General features: G+C 39.9%; 1 protein-coding gene across 1 annotated transcript in view; it reads left to right on the top strand.

The window, feature by feature from the left end:
* Nucleotides 1-18,253, top strand: part of LOC109917899 (collagen alpha-1(XXV) chain) — a 620,002-nt gene that overhangs the window by 576,782 nt on the left and 24,967 nt on the right. Inside the window, exons 26-27 of the mRNA XM_048603420.1 lie at nucleotides 2,596-2,622; nucleotides 10,552-10,632. Coding sequence (XP_048459377.1) covers nucleotides 2,596-2,622; nucleotides 10,552-10,632 — 108 coding nt within the window. The remainder of the gene's footprint in view (nucleotides 1-2,595; nucleotides 2,623-10,551; nucleotides 10,633-18,253) is intronic.

The following is an 18,253-nucleotide window of genomic DNA, read 5'->3' on the forward strand; positions in this document are numbered from 1 at the left end:
CATCCCAATCCATCCCAGACACAATTCAGTTTAAGCCTGATTAATGATGCAAGGTGGATTTCAAGTGGAATCTCCACCTCCAACAGGGACTCAAGCAAAAAAGAGATGAGAGGAGATGGCTGTTCAACAGTACCCTGTTCAAGGGACAGGTGTCTGTGAAGGGACTTATAGAAGGGAAAAAACACAGGAAGGAAGGAGAACATTGTAAAGGAGTAAAGTGATGAATCAAAGATGAGCTTCCATTGTTAATTTGAGGAAAGGGCAAAAATCAAGACTTAGAAAAAGGTTTACAGCAAACATTATGCAGATAGTACTGAAGAAACTGAAAGTATAAGTGAAGGGAGGGCACCCTGTTTAACATTTGCCTCTGCTAAACTTTGTTAATGCAAAGTAATTACATTTACACAGCTCTTTCTTAGGGGTTTTTCGCTGCCTGGTTGATGCTCTTTAACTACAGAACTGAAATGAGATAAATCTTTTTTATTAAGACCTTCCATCTCACTGAAGCAACTTCAGTTCAATCCACATCAACAACTTGCTCCAAAAACTCTGCTCACAATTTAATAGCAGTGTCAGGCTCCACCATAGCAGCTAAGACAATCCACCATGTTCTAAATAAAACAATGTACCACATTTTTTTTTATATCAATTTATCCTGTCATCCAATGCTAATGAATCCTTTAAAAAAAAATCCAGGTTCAACATCTTCAAAACACTAATCAGTTCTTCCTTTCGGTGAAATCTAGCAATTATTTTCTGAAACATCATTTACAAAGGGATTAACAAACAGAGTGAAAACATTACCTCTCCTCACCTTCACATGCAGAAGTTGTATAAAGTATGAAATGCAGGGAAAATCTAGATTAGGAAGGTTAAAACGCAGCATGAAATAAGACTGCACTTTGACATAAGGTATAATGGTGGTATATGGGTCATGGTTGAATCTCATGTAAGTGATTTGGACGTAAGCACAAGAGGAAGAGTGTTGAGAATTATTATGAAACAGCATTAGAGGCCATGGTAAACTGGAAAGAATAACAAGGAAGAGGTATCAGAATAAAACAGTGTGCAGAGTGCCGATATGACCAGATTAACAGAAGTGTATGAAGTGATATACATTACAGCTCTTACGGAAGGATGTTAATGCGTTGGAAGCAGTTCAGAGAAGATTTACTTGACTAATACCTGGAATGAATGGATTGTCTTATGAGGAAAGGCTAGACAGGCAAAACGTGTATCCTCTGGAGTTTAGAAGAGTCAGAGGTCACTTAATTGAAACATATAAAATACTGAGGGGACTGGACCAGGTGGATGTTGAAAGGATGTTTCCTCTTGTGGGAGGATACAGAACTAGAAATCATAATTAAAAATGATGAGGAAGCATTTTCTTTCCTCAGACGGTTGAGAGACTTTGGAATTCCTTTCCTCAAAAGGTAGTGGATGCAGAATCTTTGATTTTTTTTAAGGCAGAGGTAGATAGATTCTTGATTACTAAGGAGATGAAAGATTACGGGGATATACAGGATTGTAGATTTGAAGTAAAATCAGGTCAGGCATGTCTTTGTAGAATGACGGAGCAGGCTCAAAGGGCCGAGTGGTCTACTCTTGTTCCTTGTTCCTAAATACACATATCAAAAGGAAGTATACTCTGAATGGAATGAGTCATGCGAGAATGGATAAATGGCAGAAAAGTCCATTAGAAAGATAAATGGGATGCGACATTTCATTTATGGATGGTATGTCACGTTTTGGAATTTGTGGCAAATCTAACCAGGGAAGGAAAGAATAGGAGGTTTGGTGTGATAGATTGAAAATGCTAACTGTAAGCGAATTTAATTCTCAAGTCATTTAATTTACAGGAAGCATATCTGTGAGATTTAGATTAGAACTGAGATGGGTTTCAGAAAATGAAAGATAGTTTAACATTCCAGTAACTGTTCAAATTCATCAGTGTATCAGCAATTCAAGACGACAATGAAGATTTTCTTGGAGTGCCAGGATCATCAGTTGTACTTGTGAGAAAGTTAGAGAGAGATCCAGCACAGTCATCAATATTTGAAAGGTTTTGAGATGATAATTGCTGAAAGTCCTATGCCATTGGTTGACAAGATGGTAACAAGGGCGTACAGACTTGAGGATTATGAATTAAGGAATGAATAGGGAGTGAGAAGAACTGATTCACACAGAGTTATGCAAACATGGAATGCATTGTATTCTGCACTCTGTTCTGCTACCCTGATGCACTTTGTATGGTATGATCTGACTGTATAGCACATAACTTTTCACTGTATTTTGGTACATATGACAACAATAAATCAAATTCAAACTCAAAATGACCACTGAATCAAGAGACAGCAATATTCAAAAGAGAATTGGATAAGTATTTGAAATGAAAGAACATAAGAAGAAAAGGGGGAAAGATCATAGGATCAGAGTAGAAGCTGAAGGGTTAACACTGCCAACAGTAGTAAACCCTGAGGGGACACAGTTTCCTGCTCTTGATTGCTTTAGCAATGGAGAATTACAGTGTGAAAATTACTTATTTTCATATAGAATTACTTACTTTCAAGTAACTGTGACGTTATGTTCTTACAGGGGCCACACGGACTTCCAGGACCTAAGGTAAATCATCAGCAAAGTCTAATGGAATCTAGCTAACTGCAAATGAACAGTGCCCTTTATTTGTCTCCATGCTCTTTGTTAAAATTAGCTATGCATGCTACGTGTCACTTATTTGACTAATTCAATCTTGATTTTATGTTGTAGCATCTTTAAACCTGTAAGTTCTTGCAGTGGTAGAATAGATGTTTCCTATAAACTTCACAAAATTTGACAGAAGTCTTGCTAAAAATGGCCCAAGATGTTTTAATACAAAGCAATTTTAAAGTGATCAGCTATCAGGAGGACTTTGTTATTCACGGAGACGGAGAGATTTATGGGCAGAATCCCTGAAATACCACAAAGTCAGAGGTAATACATTTCATGCAAGTGTATTGTACAGAGTTTAGGAGGTTTCTGTGAAGTTCATCAGTATTCAGGCTTCACAGAACTTCACAGACTCTGTGCAAAATATACATCCTGTGAATATCATATAATTCTAACAATGAGATTGGTCTGCACATTGTATTAGAGCAGCTAGCTCTCGCCTCTAGTGTGTCAGAGCTGCAGATCAGACCTGTGATGAAATCCTCCTCACATTTTGACGGCTGATAATGATGGCCCTGCAACTGAAGAAAATTTGACTGATTGTCCAATAATCTGGTGTCCAATAATTGTGAAGGACAACAATCCTATGTTCTGTGCAGTCAGCATCATTGCCATTCAAAAAGGATGTTTCTCACTGAATGCAATCTTCAAAACCAAAAAAAAACCCTAAATTAACCTGATTGCATATCATTGTCAGAGCTCATGAACTTATAGGTTTAAAGTGAACACCGCACAAAAGGTATGACTGAAATTTCTGTGCATCTGTCAGTCTGTTATTGATAATCTCACCAGGATCGGTGAATCACTCTGGATCAGCAGATGGAACCAGATTAATTCTTTATCTACAGTCATGCAACTGATCAAAGTTTCAAGACTATCTTCCTTTACATTAATGTCTTCTGAGCAGGGATTCTTATTGACTTCCTCCCACTACAGTACTCAACTTCAGATCTCTATGTGGTCCGTCTCATTGCTTTGAAAACACTTCTGTAGACTGTGGGCTCCATAGCAACAAGGCGTTGGTCGTTGTATTATAAAGAATGCAGGATGAGACTCTATACGTTTATTTCATCATGGATAACGCCTTTTCTTTTAAAAAAAACTTCAATGATCATGCAATGACTTAATTATGATTATTTTTGAAAAAAATAATGAAGTAGACCATTGACCACAAGACCAGAATTAGGCCATTTGGCCTATTGAATCTGCTCTGTCATTTGATCACAGCTGATATGTTTCTCAACTCCATTCTCCTGCCTTCTCCCCGTAACCTTTGATCCCCTTATTAATCAAGAACCTATCAATCTTGGTCTTAAAGACACTCAATGACTTGGCGCAGATCTGAGTTCCACAGATTCACCATCCTCTGGGTGAAGAAATTCCTCCTTATCTCAGTTCTAAAGAAGCATTCCTTCACTCCGAGGCTGTGCCGTCAGGTTCTAGTCTCTCCTGCGAGTAGAAACATCTTCTCCTTGTCCAATCTCTCCAGGCTTGTCAGTATTCTGTAAGTTTCAATCAGATTCACCCTCATCCTTCGAAACTCCATTGAGTACTGACCCAGACTCCTCAACCACTCCCCATACGATAAGCCCATTATCCTCGGGATCATTCTTGTAAACCTCCATTGGACCCCCTCCAATGTTAGCACATCCATCCTTAGATACAGGGCCCTAAATTGCTCCCAATATTCCTAATACATTCTGACCAGAGCCTTATACAGCCTCAGCAGTACATACCTGCCATTGTATTCTAGCCGACTTGAAATTAATGCTAACATTGCAGTTAATTTCCTAACCACCAACTGAACATGCATGTTAATCTTAAGAGAATCCTGAACTAGAACTCCCAAGTTCCTTTAAGCTCCAAATTTCCAAAGCCTTTCCCTATTTATAAAATAGTCTATGCCTCTATACCTCTAACCAAAACCTCATACTTTCCTGCATTGGATTCCATCTGCCACTTCTTTGCCCACTCTCCTAGCTTGTCCAAGTCCTTCTGCGGCCTCCCTACTTCCCCAACATGACCTGTCCCTCTACCTATCCTTGTGTCATCTGCAAATTTAGCAACAATGCCCTCAGTTCCTTCATCCAGATTAGTAATCTATAATGTGAATAGTCATGGTCCCAATACTAACCCCTGTAGAACTCCATTCGTCACTGGCTGCCATCCTGAAAAAGGCCCCTTCATCCCTGCTCTCTGCCAGTCAACCAATCCTCTTTCCACACACAAACCTTGCCCTTAACACCATGGGCTCTTACTTAGCAGCCTCCTATGTGGAGCCTTGTCAAAGACCTTCTGGAAATCCAAATCGATCACATCCACTGGCTCTCCTTTGTCTAACTTGCTCGTTATCTCCTCAAAGAATTCAAACAGATTTGTCAGGCATGACCTCCCCTTGATGAAGCTGTGCTGACTCAGCTTTATTTTAACATGCACTTCCAAGTACTCCACAATCTCATCCTTAATAATGGATTCTAAACTCTTACCACGACTGAGGTCAGGCTAACTGGCCTATAATTTCTGTCTTCTGCTTCCCTCCCTTCCTAAGCAGGGGTGTTACTTTATCCATTTCCAGTCCTCCGGGACTCTCCCTAACTCCAATGGTTCCTGAAAAATCTACAATTTCCCCAGCCATCTCCTTCAGACCCTGAGGTGTAGTCCATCTGGTCCAGATTATTTATCCACCTTCAGATGTTTCAGCTTCCCCAGAGCCTTCTCCTTAGTGATGGCCACTACATTCACCACTGTCCCCTGACTCCCTTGAAGTTCTTGTATGCTGCAGGTGTCTTTCACTGTGAAAACTGAAGCAAGTAGATATTCAATTCCTCTGCCATTTCTTTGTTCCCCCTCTGCCATTTCTTTGATCCCCTTTATTATTTTTCCAGCCTCCTATTCCAGTGATCCAATGTCTATTCTTGCCTCTCTCTTACCTTTTATATATCTGAAAAGTTCTTGCAATCTTCTTTTATATGACTAGCTAGCTTACTCTCATATTTCATCTTCTCCCCCCTTGCTACTTTTAGTTATCCTCTGCTGGTTAATAAACTCTTCCCTGGTTAATAAACTCTTCCCAATCCTCTAATGTTCACCACATTGAATGCTTTTCCTTATATACTGTTCCTGACTTCTCTTATCAGCCATGGTTGCCTCATCCTCCCCTTAGTATTTTTTTCTTCATTGGGATGAATTTCTGCTGTGCCTTCCCAATTACCCGCAGAAACTCCTGTCATTGCTGCTCCACTGTCTTTTCTGCTAGGGTCTCCTTCCAATCACCTCTAGCCAGCTCCTCCCTCATGTCTTTGTAGTTACCTTTACTCAATTGTAATACCATTATATCTGATTCCAGCTTCTCCCTCTCAAACTGCAGGGTAAATTCTATAACATTGAATTCACTGCTCCCTAGGGGTTCCTTCACCTTAAGCTCCCTAATCAAGTCTGCCTCATTGCACATCACCAAATCCAGAAATGCCTGTTCCCTAGCAGGCTCTGCGATAAGCTGCTCCAAAAAAGTCTTACCTACATTGCATAAATTCTTTTTCATGACATCCTGATTTTCTCTGTCCACCTGTATGTTGAAGTCCGCCATGATTATTGTAATAGTGACTTTCTTTCATACCTTTCCTATCTCCTGATTTATTTTCTTCCCCACATCCTGACTACTGCTGGGTCGCCTGGACACGACTCCCTTCAGGGTCCTTTATCCTTTGCAGTTCCTCAACTCTACCACATGGATTCTATCCTTTCTGACTCTATATCACTTCTTGGTATTAATTTAATTTCATTTCTTACGAACAAGGCAACGCCGCCCCCTCTGCCTGCCCTTACAAAACGATGTATATCCTTGGATTTTTAGTTCCCAGCCTTGATCCTCTTGCAGCCATGTCTCTGTGATATCCACAACATCGTACCTGCCAATTTCAATCTATGCCACAAGCTCATTTACCTTGTTTTGCATACTGTGTGTATTTAAGTACAACACGGCCCTGCATTGATTGTATAGTTGTTCTGTCATCTGCTGTGCCAGGAGTTAGATTCCTGACCCTTTCCATGCTCTATCCTCTTACTTGTTCCGGGAATTTTAATAACCTCTGCTCAGCCCTCCCCTCTTTAACATTTTCCATAATTTTCCATGCTTCTGAATGGCCTCCCCCACTATTTACCTATTTAGTTTAAAGCCTTGCCCATAGCCCTAGATATGATTTGCCAGGACTCTGGTCCCATTGGAAGGGATAAGGAAGGGTCACTGGACTGGAAACGTTAACTCTGTTTTTTCCTTCACAGATGCTGCCAGACCTGCTGAGCTTTTCCAGCAACTTCTGTTTTTGTTCCTGTCCCATTGGAACAGCTCCCTCCTTCCCCAGTACTGGTCCCAATGTCCCATGAATTCAAACCCGTTCCTCCCACACCAATCTTTGACCCTCGCGTTCACCTCTTTAATCTTATTGACCCTGTACCAATTTGCTCATGGCTGAAGTAGTAGTCCAGAGATTATTACCTTTTTGGTTCTGCTTTCTAATTTAGCCCCGATCTGCTCTTATTCCCTCTGCAGAACTTCTTTCTTCTTGCTACCTATATCACTTCCTACCTATACATATGTGGACCACGACAACTGAACCTTTCGCCTCCCACTCCAAGTTCCTCAGTGACCCAGATGAGATATCCCGAACCCAGACATCAGGCAGGCAACACAGCCTTCGGGACTCTCGATCCTGGCCACAGAGAAGACTGTCTATTCCCCTGACTATACTATTACCCAATTACAACTACATTGCTCTTTTCTGCACCCCCCACCCCCGTACCATCCTCCCTACAGCCCACACTCTCATCCACACAGGCAGCAAGAATCTTAAACCTTTTAGACAAACTCAAGGGCTGAGGCTCCTTCAGCATCTCCCAGATACCTCTACCTGCTCACTCATAGTCACACCCTCATGTCCCTGACCACTGACCCAATTTAAGGTAATTAATCTAAGGGGTGCAACTACTTCCTGAAACAATGTTGAAGTAAATCTCAAACAAAAACAGAAGTTGCTGGAAAAGCTCAGCTGTTCCAGCAGCATTCGTGAAGAGATATCAAAGTTAACGTTTCGGGTCCAGTGACTTTTCCTCAGAATTGACGGTAGCTAGGAAAATGTCAGTTGCATGCAGACGATAGGGTGTGGTGAGGGGGCAAGGAGTAAACAATAGGTAAGGATAGAGCCCAAAAAAAGAGAAGAACAGTTGCACAGAGAAAGGAGTGGATAACGATCTGGCCAGGAGGGTGAATAGTCGTTAATGGAGACTGTTAGTGGCTAACAATAGGTAATGTGTAATGGGACATGGTGCGTAATGTTGACTCCAGATTTCCTGAACTATACCCTCACTTGGGCTGTGTCGCACTCCGGTTGGGATCTCTCCCTCCTAGCAATGCAAAACTTATTGAAAGTCATCGCTATTTCATCTGAAAGAGGGTTGGTTCCCAGAGGGCACCGAAGATGAAGATGAAGTTAGAGTATGAAGTTGCCTGGATACATTATATCAAGAACAGAAGGTTATAGACTGATCTATGCGCAATTAAACTATGAGAACAAGAAAAAGATCTCTAACCCTACCAAATAAAGTTAAGAATAGTGTTTATCAACCAAGAGGAAGGAGAAAGAAAGAAGCTTCATGAACAGCTTCATTTTCTAGAAACCCAGCATATGACTACAAGAGATAGAATCATAGAATCTCTACAGTGTGGAAGGAGGCCATTTGGCCCATCATATCTGTATTGACCCTCCGAAGAACACTCCACCCTATCCCTGTTAATCACTTAGCCTGACATCCCTGGACACTATGAGACAATTTAGCATGGCCAATCCACCTAGCTGGCACATCTTCGGACTGTGGGAGGAAACCAGAGCACCCGGAGGAAACCCACGCAGACACGGGGAGAATGTGCAAACTCCACACAGAGTGTCACCCAAGGCTGGAATCAAATCCGAGTCCCTCGTATTGTGAGGCAGAAATGTTAACAAGCGACTTAACAAAATGCAGCTAAAGAACATAAAACCAATGCATCAGAGGTGACCCCCTTCCCAGTCCAAATTATGTGCTGATATCTACCTGCCAATGTGAAAATTTGTCCTACCACAAAAATGGGGCAACTCGAAAACAATCATTACCATCTTATAAGCTTCCTTCCAACCGTAGAAGAATGAAGGAGAAATTCACAATCAAGTAGTCAAGTAGCATCTACTCACCAAAAGACTCCCAGTTCCAATACTGTCAGAGCCATTCAGCTGCAGATCTCATTTCAGCCTTCATCTGTTCTCACAAGAGTTAAATGGAAGAAAATTGATGGGCATAGCCACATTAATACAACTTTAGATTGGGAATGACCATAAAAACCATAGGATATAGGATCAGAATTAGGTAATTCGGCCCATTGAACGGCTTCACTATTCAATCATGGCTGATATGTTTCTCAACCCCATTCTCCTGCCTTCTCCCCATAATCCTTGATCCCCTTACCGATGAAGAACCTATCTATTTCTGTCTTAAATAAACTCAATGGCTTGGCCTCAACAGCCTTTTGCGGCAATGCATTCCATAAGTTCACTAACCTCTGGCGGAAGAAATTCCTCCTCATCTCAGTTCTAAAGGATTGTCCCTTCACTCTGAGACTGAGCTCTTGAGTCCTAGTCTCTCCTCTTAGTAGAAACATCATCTAGAGGAATAGCATCTGAACTGACATTAAAGGGGCAATTTTTTCACACAGAGGGTGGTGCGTGTAAGAGGAAATTGTGGAGACTGGTAAAATTACAATATTTAAAAGACATTTGGATGGTTATATGTATAGGAAGGATTTAGAGGGATATGGGCCAAATGCTGGCAAATGGAACTAGGTTAATTTAGGATATCTGGTCGGCATGGGCAAGTTGGACCAAAGGGTGTGTTTCAGTATTGTACAACTCTATGACTCTAATGGAAAAAGCCCCTTTGTACTATAGTCAAAGTCACCACACAGGAAGATAGTTGTAGTTGTCAGGAGTTAATGATCACAGTTCGAGTGTATCACTGGGTTTCTCAGGGAAGGAACATAGGTTCAGCACTTCGAGCAAATTGATCATTGGAGTTCCTTCTGGCATAAAATCAGGAGTGGAATCCTTCAATTAGGGTTACACAGTGTTCAGTTTATAATGTCACCAATATCCCAAGGGCAAAATAATACACAATAAATGAAGCTTTTCTTTTGCACACTCATTATTTTTAACAATAAACAGACTCTTTAATATCTTCATGCGGTGGTCACCTATCCACAATTTTAATACAGACATCATGTATTTATTTTAAAGCTGTTAATGACAAAAAAAACTGAAAATGCCATATGTACACCATCAAATTTTAATTTCGTAATATAGCCAACAGCTTGCATTCCAATTGAGAAAATGACAATCCTCTACCGTGGAGCAAATAAAAAGAGAATCCACTTAACAAAATCATAAGTGTGGATGTCTCAAAGAATTGCATCAGTAAAATGAATAATAACAACACTAACCAGATGAAATACTGCACAAGCTCAGATCTGACCACTGTGACAATAACAACACCTGCAAATTTATATGTACCAGTTTAAAATAGGTCTCTTCCTTCTATTTCTAGTTCAAGCAAGGAAGAAGAAAATACCAGTTGCCACAAACATCAAATAAATATCAGGAATGCTAATGTATATTGACCGGAAAATGTAATGATCCCTGGGGAGGAAATAATATTTTGATGGATGCACAGATATTTGCAGTAGCTTTTTGTGATTAATTTAAATGCATTTCTGTCCCAGCTTCAAAGTAGCAAAAAAAAGGTGGACTTTACTTTTACATTTAGGGTGAACCGGGGTTGAATGGTGTTAAAGGAGGGAAGGGTGAACCAGGTCAAAAAGGTGACAGAGGACCCCTTGGTCTCCCAGTAAGTAGATAACATTTAATACAGCTTATGTCGTAAGAGTGCCAACGTCTCTGGTTTACTCTGAGTAATACTGGAGAATAAATGCACAGTGCTGGAGCAGAAACAAACCACTAACTGTCAGAGTCACCCAGTTACATTGTGTGCTGTCTTAGTAGATTCCTTTAATAACTGTTTTTAATCGCAAATAAGTTTTTTTTTAATTCATATCTGCAGAACGCAGATGATACTTCCCAAAGAATTAACAACCATCATTGTCATTGTATGTACATTATGTCCCGTCTCGTGACGTCTCATTTTTTTTCTTAATATTGTTCATTTTTCCTAAACTGTTCTGAAAAACCCAGTGGACATCTCACAAGTTTCGCAAATACATTTAAGAATGTTTCGGGATACGTTTTCCTCCATTTGTCAATGCTAACTAAAAGGTCAATGTAATTATATGGCAGGGAAAACAGTTTTTAAAATTTCACTTTCTCCATTCATTAGTGAATGGAGAAAAGTATTAGTGACCATCCTGCAATAAGTGACAGGTGAGATTCAATACATGTCATTCTCCACAGGTGGTGCCAAATGTAAAAGCAGATGTTAAAATGAAAAAAATCTTTGTCAGTGTAATCATTCTCAGTTGCACTCAATGTGCTCAGCAATGACAGTTCCTATACCCACAATATACCTCGACTTATAACACAAGTAATATACATTCTAACTCTGCTTAGACTGTGCCATCTAATTAGGGTCATTTCCACTCTTGATTTGAATGGAAACTGAGCAGCAATAAATCAGAGATAGTAGGAACTGCAGATGCTGGAGAATCCGAGACAACAAGGTGCAGAGCTGGATGAACACAGCAGGCCAAGCAGCATCAGAGGAGCAGAATAGGCAATAAATCAGCCACTTGTCATACATCTCCCTCAATACCCCTTTCCACGATGGTTCCAGAAAAACAGATAAGGTGTGCAACTGACAGCTGATCTGCTACTCATGTCATATTTGCCGACCTACTGTGTAGGAAATTTGTCCCCCATTGATATTGAGGTTGCTTTTGAAATTAAGGCAGACTTGTTGCAGGAAAACTTCCTGGAATGTAGCCAGGGTGGGGAGGATGGGGTAATCAGTAAATCCGCTTTGTTTTCTTGGCAAAGTAGATATAACAGCATTTGAACAAAAGACTAACTTTTGTTGCCAACTATTTGAAATCTCCAAAATGAAATTTTGCTTTCTAGCTGCCGGGGATTTTATCTTACCTGAAGGTGTTTCATAAATAGTTGCTAGGAAATTAAATCTTATCTGTGAAAACCGCTGACAGTCGGTGAAATAGGTGATCTGGAGTTCGGTGTATACTTTTTAACCCCAGGAGACAACTGCAAAAAACATTTTATAAAGTGGGTATTGATGCTTAATTGGATACTGCTTCCTTTACCTTCGGACTGAGGTGCTCTTGGCAATAAGTAAAGATAAGATAAATAGGTGAGATAACGGCAGCATTAGTTATTGAACTGAGGCATGACTGACAGCCAAATGAAAACTAAAATCAAAAAGGAAAGTGTGTTTAATGTAGTTCCATTTTTTCTTGCATCACAATACAGAGGTGCAGCAATAAAGCTGGAGAAAAAAATTAAAGCCAAAGCAAAATACTGCAAATGCTGAAAAACTGAAATAAAAACAGGAAATGCTGGAAATATTCAACAGGTCAGGCAGCATCTGTTGTGAGAAATAAAGTTAATGTTTCAGGTCAATGACCTTTCATCAGAATTGGAGTTCTGCTCTGCTGAATATTTCCAGCATTTTCTGTTTTTATTAAAGGGAGAATGAAAAATTTGGCGTTGAATGTTATTTTGTTGGGTGAAGTTTACTCCATGTAAGGTCAGCCATTTCAGACCTGACACAGAGCTTGAAACAGTATAGCTCCAAAGAGACTTAGTGTTTCAGGAACATATATCACTAAAATGTCATGAAAGGTAGAAAAAACCATCAAAAAGGCTAATTAAAATGTGCTTTTTTAACTGGAGAACTGGAATAGGGTAGGAGTAATGTTCCAGCAATTTAAAGCCCAGGTTAAAGTAGACCTGTTGTGAGCAGTTTTGAGCACCACACCTTAAGGATGAATTACCCTTGGAAAAATACAGTGGAATATATTATACCAGAATAGTACCTGGACTTTGACGTTTAAATTACAAGAGGAGATTATACAAATGTTAGTGAGGTTACGGGATGGGTTTATTGAAGGTTTCCAGACGTTAAGGGGAACAAAAAGATAAACTATTTCCACTGAGAGATAGTAAGAAATGCTGATGCTGGAGTCAGAGATAACACGGTGTGGAGCTAGAGAAACATCTCTTGCAATCTCCGTCCAGCTTTCCCTGAATGCTGCTTAAGATTCTTTCAATGTACACTGGAAATAGCCACCTTCTAGCTTGCACTGTCACTAGCAGGTGCGTAGAAACAGGAACTGGTGTTTGCCAAGTCGGCAAAAGAATATGGGAAACTCACCATTCAATTCCAATTTGCAAATATTTATAAGCCTATCATCAGCACCTAAAGATAACCCTTGGTACCACAATGGATGGGCAATAGTTCAGCCATTATTTGATAATTCTGTGCGTTGTTTCCAGAACCACCCTGTGGGAAACATCTCACTCAATCTGCCCAGTTGTAGAATTACCAGGTGCATGGAAGTTAAAGTTTGTGTTCTGCTATATGTTCCCACATAATGTGTCAGGTATTCTGCTGTATGGCTTAATTAACAAGCAATAAATGTTGTTCAAACTTACTGTACCAAGATAAGCTTGATTCGGCCTGGGCACCAAGGGCAAATTCCTCCCCCAACAAGTGGCATTAAACAGGAAGTATTTTATTATCTGTCTGTTATTCACTGGGAACAAGATTCAGTTCTGTTGATTTCAGTAGAACTAAATAACCAGTGGGGTATATAGCAGGCAGCTGATGTGATACACCCTATTTAAAACAATCTCCCGAGTTTATTTTCTATCTCCTCAACATTAACTATTACCTGCTTGAAAAATAGTTTTGAATGATTTGACATTATAGAGCTCAGTACTTCGAAAGACAGGTCAAGAGGTTTCCTAGCTCAACCTTTTGTTTGTGTTAAAATCACCATGCAGATGAATTTAAACTCCATAATGAGTCACAGACCTGAGAGTGTCCAGTTAAAGACTATCCACAGAGCCCTTTGTCATTATTCCTTCATATGAAGTACATATTAGCTGTACTGCTAATCACCATTTTCCACTTTCGAAGAGCCATCAGAAACTGCAAAGGCTCCAAAATGCTCAGCCCCTGTTCATTCCCACATTTTCAGGAATAGCATTCGTTTTATGTACCTGATGATGGTGAAAGGTTGAGTGAACTCTGATGGGATTCCAGAGCAAACTCTTCTCATCTTGAATCCAGCAGTTCACTATTGCATAACGAGTTGGAGAAAGGAAAACAGACAGTGACCTAATCTGCAATGCACTCCTGCAGTTCAAAGGAGCTAGTTCATAGCAGGAATAGCGCACACTTTTACACTGTGAACTGCCTGGACCCTCGAGGCTTGACTTTCCAGTCAGGAAGCAGGAATATGAATACCAGTTCAATATCAGGTTGTGAACCCCCTTCCATCACCAGACTCCCACAAAGTGGAATTTTCTGTGAGAGCAGGACCTTAATTGGGCAGGAGATAGGTCAACACCAGAGTGGTCAGGTTAAGACTCCGCCTCACATCTGTTCCCAAATATTTCAGTCTTGATCTTCTCATTAAATTAGCAACAAAGATTGGGCCGTATCAAAAAGGTCTCAAAATGAATTTGAAAGTATTTCAAAATGTAATTGTATTTCTCCTAAACCTTTTCACCGACATAGTCAAGTATCTGAAATCACACTACAAAACTGAATTGCAGCCCACAAATCCCAAAAGAACCAATTTGACCTCGGAATTAGTAATCTCAGCAAATGTTTAAACTGTAAAGCAATCAGAAGTGTTTAAAATAGAAGTTGTCACCTATCTTACTAAGCTACACTTGCAATACTGTTAAACCCTTGATTCCAATTTATTTACCCACATAAAGTTAGTAGTAGAAGTAGCCCATTCAGCCCTTCAATCCTGCTCTGCCATTCAATAAGATCATGACTGATTTGTTTATGTTTTGAATTCCACATTCCCATCTGTCCCTGATAACCTTTGATTCCCTTGCTTAACAAGAATCTATCTACTTCCATCTTAAAAATATTCAATGACTCCACAGCCACCTGCCTTCTGAGGCAGAGAGTTCCAAAGTTTCTTAATCCTCTGAGAAAAACAAATTCCCCTCATCCCATACTAAAAGGTTGACTGCTCATTTGAAGACAATGACCCTAGTTCTAGATTCAGCTACAATGGGAAACAACCTTGCCATGTCCACCTTGTCAAGTTCATTTTGGATCTTGTATACTTCAATAACATCAGCCCTACTCCTCTGAACCCGAATAAAAAATGCCTACCCTGTTTGATCTATCCTCATAAGATAACCTGTTCGTTTCAGTATTAATCTTGTAAACTTCCTTTGAACTGCCTCCAATGCATTTACATCCATCCTCAAATAGAAGACTAAAACCGTGCAGCGTGCTCAACATATTCAAGAACACCTAAATCCCTCTGCTGTTTGGAATTCTGCGGTCATTTTCCTTTGAAGAAATTTTTGCATTTTTTAACCTTCCTGCCAAATTGAAAAGTATTACACATTCTTGGATTTTTCCTGTTGCCTAGTTCATTTCCATTTTTGCAAGGTCATTAAGAGCCTATCTCCAGAAAAAGAATCTTCTGACTGTTAGTGAAATGATGCACTTCAGCAGCAGCCAGGTTTTGGATCGACGTGGGATGAGTTTAAAGGTAAACAAAATGGTTTTGTCGCGTTTACTATTCAGTAGAAAATTATGGGTCCTGCAGCATGTGTTATATCTGTTTGCATTGCAGTGAGTCATAACAGTCTACATCCTTGTTCTAATATTTTCACAACATACATTCTTTGTGCCATTGCAGATTTAGTTGCCATGCCTTCAGTCACCATGTCTAAGTCATTGACATAAATCTGTAAAAAGTCGAGTTCCCAGTACTGACCCCTGCGGAATCCCACATGTCACATGCTACCAATCTGAAACAGATCCATTTATATATACTCTCTGTTTTCCATCAGCCAGCCTATTTTCTATCCATGCTGGTATGTTACCCATTATACATCCACTTCTATTTTCTACAGTAACCTTTTTATGTGGCACATTGTTATATGACTTTTGGAATCCAAGTACTGTTCATCAATGAGTTCTGTTATATCCATAGCGCATGTTACTCTTTCAAAGAATTCCTAAAAATTGGTTAAACAGGATTTCCTTTTCACAAAACTATGCTGACTCTTCCCAATTACCTTGAGATTTTTCCCAAATGCCCAGTAAATACCTTTTTACTGCAACCCTGTGACAGATGTCAAGCTACCTGGCTTTTAGTTATGTGGCTTTCTGCCTCTCTCCAACCTTAGTTTATAAATTAATTTCAAAACTTTTCTACATTTAAAATGTTGTTTTATGTGACTCTTTAGCAGTTTCAAAAAGCATGTATTTGGCCAATATATTTGTTGTATGGGCAGTTATACATTTCAGTGACAGCTCTGTCATAACTTTCCATAACGCAAACAGATAAAACACATGCTACAGTACCCATAATTTCTGGTAAATTGTAAAGGAAGCAAAACTATTTTATTTGTCTTTTTAAACTCTTCCAGCCTCTATGCAAAATCCAGCAGCTGCTGAACTGCATTAATTTGCTAAAAACCTGAAGACTTTCCAGAGATGGCTTGCAACAATGTAAATGAACTTGTTTACAGAAACAATACTGTGAGAGACCCACTCCCATTGCTACCCTCAGAAAAATGGTAGGGACAGAAAGGGCCATTTCGTTGGTCATCCCTTGTCCATTCCATCCCAATTCAGGAGAGAGAAGTCTTGGACTGAGCTTATGTGCAGTGCAGTGTGAAAGTTACATGGATAAAAGAAAAGAAATAAATTCCTGGGAGTCAGCAGTAGTTACATTTCAGTAGAATTTTATTCTCATCCTCCCCTTGCAATGAATATCTAAATCTGTGGAGAGTTTGTTTCCTTTCTGCAGTGTTGTTGCAAATGGTGGAAATTTTCTGGGGAGAGGGTTCAGTGCTTCATCTTTACACATGTGCAATAAATGTTGGCACGCAGGAACCGTTGTGTCACTTGATATGCAGTCATTCATTATCCTACATAATCTTGATATTCTGCTGTAAAATTTATAACCTGATGAACAGTTCCAGTTACTTGAAGTTCACTAAATAAAACCAAATGCAAAGTTGCCCAGACTGCAATATGTTCACTGACTCAATTTACATCAATTAGAATCATAAAGTCATACACCACAGAAACAGACTCTTCAATCCAACTCATCGATGCTGACCAAGTTTCTCAAAACTAAACTAGCACCTTTTGTCTGCACTTGGCCTGTATCTTTTCGTATCCATGATCCATGTACCTATCCGAATGTATTTTAAATGTTGTAATTGTACCTGTATCTACCACTTTCCCTGCCAGTTTATTCCACATACAAACCACCCTTTGTGAAAAAGTTGCCCCTCAGGTCCCTTTTAAATCTTTCTCCTGTAAACTTAAAAATATGCCCCCTAGTTTTGAACTTCCCCACCCTAGGGAAAAGACTTTTGCTATTCACGTTATCTATGCCCTTCATGATTTTATAAAGCTGCATAAGGTCACCCCTCAACCTCCGACACTCCAGTGAAAAAAGACACAGCCTATCCAGCCTCTCCTTATAAAGCCGGGTAGGTGTAGGGAATGCTGATGACTAGAGAAATTGAGGCTCTGGTCAAGAAAATGAAGGAAGCATATGTCATTTAAAGACAGCAGGAATCGAGTGAATCCCTAGAGAAGTATAAGGGCAGTAGGAGTACACTTAAGAGGGAAATCAGGAGGGCAGAAAGGGGTCATGAGATATCTTTGGCAAATAGGGGTAAGGAGAATCAAAAGAGATTCTACAAGTATATTAAGGGAAAAGGATTAAATGGGCAGAGAACAGAATCCCTTAAACATCAACAACGTCATCTATGTATGGAACCACAGAGCTGGCTGAGATACTAAATGAATTTTTTGCTGTGGACAAGATATGGAAGCTAGAGAACTTGGGGAAATAAATAGTGATATCTTGAAAAGTGTCCATATTACAGAACAGGAGGTGCTGGACATTTTAAAACACATAAAAGGTGGACCTGAACAGAATTCTGTGAGAAGCTAGGGAAGAGATTGTTGGAGCCCTTGCTGAGGTATTTGTATCATCAATTGCCACAGATGAGGTGCCGAAAACTGGAGGCTGGCTAATATGATACCATTATTTAAGAAAGGTAGTAAGGGAAAGTCGGGAAACTATAGAGCAGTCAGCCTGACGTCGGAGGTGATAAGTGGTTGGAGGGGATTCTGAGGGACAGGATTCACGTGCATTTGGAAAGGCATTTGATTAGAGAGAGTCAGCATGGCTTTGTGTATGGGAAATCGTATCTCGCTAACTTGATTGAGTTTTTTGAAGAAGTGACACAGGAAATTGATGAAGACAGAGCAG

Source organism: Rhincodon typus, chromosome 1, assembly GCF_021869965.1.
Source record: "Rhincodon typus isolate 14 chromosome 1, sRhiTyp1.1, whole genome shotgun sequence".
In the NCBI taxonomy this organism is placed as follows: Eukaryota; Metazoa; Chordata; class Chondrichthyes; order Orectolobiformes; family Rhincodontidae; genus Rhincodon; species Rhincodon typus.